This window comes from Arachis ipaensis, chromosome B07, assembly GCF_000816755.2.
Source record: "Arachis ipaensis cultivar K30076 chromosome B07, Araip1.1, whole genome shotgun sequence".
Lineage (NCBI taxonomy): Eukaryota > Viridiplantae > Streptophyta > Magnoliopsida > Fabales > Fabaceae > Arachis > Arachis ipaensis.
The window spans coordinates 124,773,262-124,780,657 of NC_029791.2; the positions used below are offsets into that span (position 1 = coordinate 124,773,262).

Genomic DNA, 7,396 nt, shown 5'->3' on the forward strand with positions numbered 1-7,396 from the left:
TTATTGATAGTTATTTTATAAAAATATCTTTATAATTATTTAATAATTTATAATATTATCTTCGTATAAATATATTTTGATAAAAACACTCACCTTAGGGCTGGTAATTCATACCCTACCCGCGGGTATCCAATCCGATCCAACTCATTCGGGTAGGGTAGGGTACGTGTTTAGGGTGTACCTTACCCTACCCTGCCCTACCCGCACCTCATATATTACACATAAGTGAACAACCACTAAATTAATTAGTTAATTTAATAATTTAGAGCATTAGTTTTTTATTTTTTATGTTATTAATATGTATAAAATTTGAAATGATTGAATTTTATATTTACTTTAAAAAAATTTTATATTTTTACGGGTAGGGTAAAGTAGGGTAGAGTTTAGAACTTTAAGATGCGGATAAGATTATAATTAAGAGATTCTTAACTCGCAAATAGAGCAGGATATAATTTTAATAAAATTTTCAATTGACAGATAGAATTAAGGTAGAATACCCTACCCTACCCATTGACAGCTCTAGTCACCTTATTCATTTTGAGGTAGATGTAGAAAAGTCAATTAGCAAATCAGCATCTATAGTGCCTCTATCCCTTACAGGGCATAGGCCCATAAATGGGTATTTCGTAAAACCATACCATGAAAATTGTTTTAGTCGATGGGCTTGAAATTCAATTGGGTCCAACCCAAATATAGTATTGAAATTAAAATCTTGTTTTAGATGAATGCAAAATATTGTCAAATTGTGATGATATTTTGATCCGGTCGGATTTATCATGATGAGTAAGGGGACACCACACCGGCAAACCAAGCATAGAGCAGCATGTAATACAACGTTCAAATTAAAGAGAGTTCACAACTTCATATGGCCTTTCCTTCTAAGGCTTTCGGTGCCTGAGGACCCCATTACCCCTTATAATAAAGTGGATAAATTATTGTATTGGCTTCACTTATATAATATAATTATTGAGATTGATGTAGATAGACAGTTAGTCTTTATATTTTATTGTCTCTCTCAATTAATCATATCCCACTATATATGTTTCCTTATATAATTATTTTTGAGCTACGATCATCTATCTTTGATTGCTTATTGCCATGCAAGTAAAAGTAGTACCTAACGATGAGTTAAATCTTAATTTGGTTTCGATCCAGCAATATCGCGTGAGTGAAGAAGGGCAATGCCGCTTGTAAAGCTCTTTCGTCGAGTGCGCGATCATGACAGGACTCAGAAAAGCAGACTCGAACTACTTGTCCTGCTAGATCGACTCGAGGACGGTGAAACATTATGTTGAGAAGAAAGCCTTGACGAGGTGCAATCCTTGTAACCGGGAAAGCCACTAAAAGAAAGAAATTCCCTTTTGCCTGGCTTGTGTAGCCTATGCGAAGCAAGCCGGAACTGGGTCCATAGCGCTCAAAGTGCGCGGATCGTTTCTGAAATTTAGTTCGGTACTTAGAATAATCTCTATAATTTTGTTGGTTCCAATTAGAATTCCTAAATTTATAATTGTGGTTTCAGCCAACTTGTTCCTGCAATCATTTCTGTCATCAGAATACTTATTTGATGCAATTGTATAACACGGTGGACACTACTTAAACCACGACGCATTAGTTTCGCGTCCAAATCCTTTGGAAACCACGTCGTTTTAGTTTTTTGTGGGTTAAAATTCTCTTTCTTTCCACTACAACGATCATAAGTTTTCAAACATTAAGAAAATCCTTACACTACGTGATTTCCAAAAGATTTGCGTGCGAAACCAATGCGCCATCGTTTAAGTAGTGTCCACCATGTCAATAGATTGTGCTAGATCAACATTCTGGTGACAGAGATGATCGCAGAGACAAGTTGGAGTCACAATTATAAATTTGGAGGTTCTAATTGAAGCCAACGTTGTGGAAATCATTCTAAACATCAGACCAAATTTCAGGACCAAATTGAGATTTAACTCACTTAAGGATTTTTAGTTATTTCTATCTACTGTCAAATTTCTATGGGGTTATTCTGTGGCATGTACACATTTCTGACATCTCACTTTGAGACAGGTAATAAGTACTTAAAGTTAACAAATAATTTAAAAAATTATAATAAATTTATAGATTCTTGAAAAAAATATTAAATAAATTCACGGTGAAATGAAATACTTGACTTATAAATGTCTGATAATTTGTAATATCGGATATATGATCCATTTATAGTAAAAAACATTAATACTTATTTGACACTATTATTTCTTTAAAGGCCTATGCGTCACAAAATTTCTCAATGATTTACATGTTTGATTATTAAGAACTACTTAATTGTATGTATGTCTCACCCTTTATTTAGCTTATGCATGCAAGCCAAAATACTGCTTTCCTATGTCCAAATTAAATTTAGTTTGAATTCGAGTTAATATTTATATTAGTACTTTTTTTTAACTAAAGATAGGAGGAAGACTCGAATTCGTAATCTTTTAGATGAGTATGGAATTGAGCTATAATTTAGTGACAATATTTATATTAGTACTTAAAGTTAGGGGTGACAAAATGGGTTGAACCCGTCGGGCCGACCTGCTAAACCCGCTAACTAGGATTTGGAGCTCGCCAAATTAAAAAAATTCGCCAAACCCACACCGTCAAATTAGCGAGTTTTGGCGGGCCGGGCCGGGCTGGGCCGAAGATTTTTATTTTTCTTTTTTTATTAAATAAAAGAGTGATTACTATTATAAAATTAATAATTATAGAATTTTCAAACACTTTTTTGTTTTTGTTTTTATTCTTTTTTATTTTAGTTATTAACTTTATTTATTTTATTTTATAATTTCATATATTTGCTCAAATTATGTGACTTATTTTTTAAAATAAAGATGGTTCTATTGACAAATATTATTTTAAACAATTTTATTAAAGTTAAAAATTAAAAAAAAAGTAAAAAAATTATATTATTTTATGATAAAAATGAGATTAAAAATTAACATAAATCATAAATATTAAATTAAATAAATTAAAACTTTAAGTACCAAAATTAAACACAAATATAATTTCAAACAACCATCTAAGTAGTATTAACTCATTGAATTCTTATACTTGTGGAATCTTGATATAGTAATTGTCCAATCCCCTTTACATTATTATATATATGACTGAAATGTATATAAAGAAAAATAAAATAAAAAGAAGTATAGAGAGTCAATGAAATATCTATATAATGTGTACAATGAAAATATAGGAATGTTTGATTAAGTAGGATATCAGATGTTTATTATTTTTGATACTCGAATGATTATTTTGAATAATATAAATATATTATGTTTAAGAAATTAATAGTATTTTATTTAAATGTTTATTTTTTAATTCATATTACGCTAAATAAATAGCGTTAAAATAAAAGTCATACTCTTTCAAGTTGTATAACGGAAAATCAAATAAAAACTGAGACGATACATATAAGTATAATTTCTTTACCCATATGTGGTAATAATCATCATCATGAGAAACTAAACTATATATATTCTTGGAAGTGTGAGTGCATAAGAGAGGAAAAGCAGGTTTGCTTTTAAGTTTTACCCTACAACATATGCTGTTAAAAGTTTATAATCAACATCTCATCATCATCTCGTGTTTTACTACTTAATTAGCTTTATCTCTACTTTTTAGGAGCAGAGAATGTTGGCCCGGCGGCAAATCAATCACTATCACTCAAATATACACATATGTATAGTTCGAAGGGGAAAATTAAAATCATAGTGTCATAATGTAACGCAATTATTAAGGAGAAGAATTTTAGACAAGGGCCAGCATTTATTAATAATTAATTAAAGAGCTAGGTGTTGGGCCAGCTGTGGCAAGACTTCGAAAAAAAAATCAAGTGAGATAACATAATATTAGAAGAAATCACATCCAACTCAAAACTTTAAGATAGTAAATTAATGAGTCTCTCATCTTATAAACTCCTCACTATTTCTTATTTTCTTTGATGTGAGACTAACTTCAACACTAACACTAGAAACAAAGGAAAAGACAGAAATTGCACGTCTTTTGGCTTTGATGGCTTTGGTTTTTGGTTTTGTATGGGTGCGAGCTTCAACCACGTCCCTTTCTATCTCACCCTTCTCTTATCATCTCTTTCTCTCTATTCCTTCTTCATCACCTTCACACACGCAATTACATCTCTCTCTCTCTCTATCTGAAAGCAATTAAGCTTACGTTAATGGAACTTAAAGCATAGAAAAGAAAGCGTTACAAACTGAAGTGGGATCTTCTCATAATATAATATCTTTCTAACATGACATCTGCATCAAGTGAGATAAGTGCCTCTACTTCGCTACCAATAAAGAAGAAGAGAAATCTCCCAGGCCATCCAGGTAATAGTTAATAGTTAAAAATCGTTAAATAGTTTGACTGATTTGACTATATATGTTGCTATGAATTGTTGTTGTTAGACCCTGATGCGGAAGTGATAGCCTTATCACCAAAGAGCCTGTTGGCAACAAACCGGTTCGTTTGTGATGTTTGCAACAAAGGGTTTCAAAGAGACCAGAATCTGCAGCTTCATAGAAGGGGCCACAATCTGCCATGGAAGCTAAAGCAAAGAAGTAACAAAGAGATAATAAGGAAGAAGGTGTACGTTTGTCCAGAGCCAACTTGCGTTCACCATGACCCCTCAAGGGCACTCGGCGACCTCACCGGAATCAAGAAGCACTTCTGCAGAAAGCACGGCGAGAAGAAGTGGAAGTGTGACAGGTGCTCCAAGCGCTACGCCGTTCATTCAGATTGGAAAGCTCACTCCAAAATCTGTGGCACCCGAGAGTACAAATGTGACTGCGGAACCATTTTTTCTAGGTACCATCAAAACTATACTTATTATTATATTTTGGTTTTTCACGGTATCTTCTGATTCAGCACGAACTTTATTTAACAGTTTGTCATCGGTAAATGAGATGCTATATAAATAAGTGTAGAGATTTAAATCTACACTTACTTAAACGAATTAATAAGCTAATTTAATGTATGTAATAGCTAATAGTGCTCACATGTTCTAATGGTAAATTGAAAAGTGCTTGTAATATAAACCTTCCATTGTTACTTATCTTATCCTATATGTCTCCGAGTAAAACAAAGAAATGTGCTAAAAAGATGACAAAAAGAGTGTATGCGTCAAAAGAGCACTTAAATATGGTTAATCATTATTTATGCAATGTTGTGAATAATTATACGTTGAAGGTTATTATTATTATTTATGGTAAAACTCAGGTAAAATTGGCTTCACGTGAAGTTGATATCTGAAAGTCGTTAGATAAAAATTTAGTCAAATCATCTAACGGCTCTCAGATATTAATTTCACGTGAAGTGGACTGCACCTGAGTTTCCCCCATTATTTATAGATAAAAACTCAGGTGAAGTCGACTTCACATGAAGTTGATACCTGAGAGCCGTAAGATGAAAATGTAGTCAAATCAGTCAAATCATTTAACAGCTCTCAGATATCAACTTCACGTGAAGTCCACTGCAGCTGAGTTTCCATCTTATTTATACGTGCTTTTCTGTGTATTTTTTTGTTTTTTCTTCTTTCACTTTTTTTGTGTGGTTGTAGGAGGGATAGTTTCATCGCTCACAGGGCATTCTGTGATGCTCTAGCACAAGAGAGTACGAAAGCAATCACAACCTTGTTCAACCCATCATCATCAGTGAAGAAGGAATTGCAAGAAGTTAATTTAAGATCAGAAAATCGTCCATTATGGTTGTCTTACTCAACCTCGGTTGGAGGAGAAGGAAGCCATGGAAGAGTAGTTCATAACAATAATAATAATAATAATAATAATAATTCAACATTATTATTCTCCTCGCCGCCGCCGCCGTCGACGTCGCTGCTTTCTACAATGATCCACCATGAAAACCCTAACCCTAATATTACTATGTTGCCACCTAATAATAATGCTTTATTATTTGAAGGCATGGCTTCATCTTATTCTTCTTCTCATAATCTCATGTCTGCTACTGCATTGTTACAAAAGGCATCAGAAATAGGTGCAACGGTGTCGCTGGGTAAACCCTATCTACAAGCTCATCATCACCATCGGGGTCACGTGCCTGAAAGCACCACCACGGGGTATGGCACCTTGTCGTCAATGGCCACATCTTCATCATCTGTTTCTGGATTATTGGACATGGATTCACGTGAAGAGATAGGGACAGGGATGATGTTTGCTCGTCATCATCATCATGGCTTCTTGGCATCTTATGAGAGTTACAAAGCTGATGAGCACACAAAAGAAGCTTCTCTTCTTGTTCATAATGATATGATGGATGGTACTAGTACCTTTGAGGAGGCTCTAATGAGAGGAATCATGAATCATCCTACGAGAGAAGATGCTGATAATAATAGTAATAACTTTGATGAACTTGTTTCAAGATCCGCGGGATCCCGCGGCGGTGGCGGTGGCGGTGGCGGTGGCGGTGGTGTCAACGATGAGACTAGAGATTTTTTGGGGATTGGGGTGTTTTCTCAGAGAGATATTTTCAATATATCTGGTCTTCATCATCATCATTTGGATTCTTCTTCGTATGGCAACCAAAATCAAAAGCAACCACCCTGGCAAGGGTAATATATATTGTATGGAAAATATACTTTAATTTGTATATTCATTATTCTGTTTAGTATATTGTCTTGAATACAAATTCTTCTCATACTGAATGAAATATAAGACAATATGAAATAAGTTTCATTATACGTTGCTCTCATGTTCATACCCTAATTGTTGTCTTTAGATTTTACTAGGTGTTAATTGGAAGAAACCCACTTTTTTATTTTGAAAAAAAATTCAAGAAAATTTAGTTTAATAAGAGAACATATTTTTAGTCTACAATTTTAAATATTGCTGATTAATTATTGACCGAAAATAATAAATTGAAGAATGCTAGGGAGCCAGCAATTTTGGTGTTTTATAATACCATTAATTGACTATCAATAGTATTTTTAATGGTGTGAGATTACATCTAATGGTGGGAGATCACTCACTTTTATTTAATGGTTAAGTGCTGGCCAAAAAATACAAAAGTTGCTGCCGTAAACTTTTACTAATAAGTTAGATCAGACTAGTTCTCTTTAGCCTTCTTTGCTTTTTTTTTTAATGTACAAATTAGATATTGAATTTAATATTGATGCATTTTAAGTGTAAAGTAGCTTTAAGCGTATATTTATTATATAACGTTATATCAATAAAAATAATTATTTTTTACATTGATTAGATAAATAATCATCTAAAAGAAGAGATGTGATTGAACGACTATAGTAAAATATTAGTTTTACACTATCAATTTATCACTTTTAGCGACTATTTATTTTACTTTTAGCGGCAATAAAAATAGCTGATAATATATTTATCGAAAATTAGACATTAATCATCTTATGTTTTAT

At 32.9% G+C, this 7,396-nt stretch overlaps 1 protein-coding gene across 1 annotated transcript; it reads left to right on the forward strand.

Annotated features, from left to right (window-relative positions):
* LOC107606311 (protein indeterminate-domain 12) lies at nucleotides 4,201-6,639 on the forward strand. The gene is made up of 3 exons (XM_016308356.2): nucleotides 4,201-4,343; nucleotides 4,422-4,821; nucleotides 5,573-6,639. Exons 1-3 carry the CDS (start codon nucleotides 4,265-4,267, stop codon nucleotides 6,582-6,584), a joined length of 1,491 nt encoding a protein of 496 aa, XP_016163842.1. The 5' UTR covers nucleotides 4,201-4,264; the 3' UTR covers nucleotides 6,585-6,639.

What these genes read in the sequence shown, in the direction of transcription:
- LOC107606311 (XM_016308356.2), top strand. Translation starts at nt 4,265, where the DNA reads ATGACATCTGCATCAAGTGAGATAAGTGCCTCTACTTCGCTACCAATA. An exon ending in AAATCTCCCAGGCCATCCAG is followed by an intron (nt 4,344 to 4,421) that starts GTAATAGTTAAT and finishes TGTTGTTGTTAG; the next exon opens with ACCCTGATGCGGAAGTGATA. An exon ending in TGCGGAACCATTTTTTCTAG is followed by an intron (nt 4,822 to 5,572) that starts GTACCATCAAAA and finishes GTGTGGTTGTAG; the next exon opens with GAGGGATAGTTTCATCGCTC.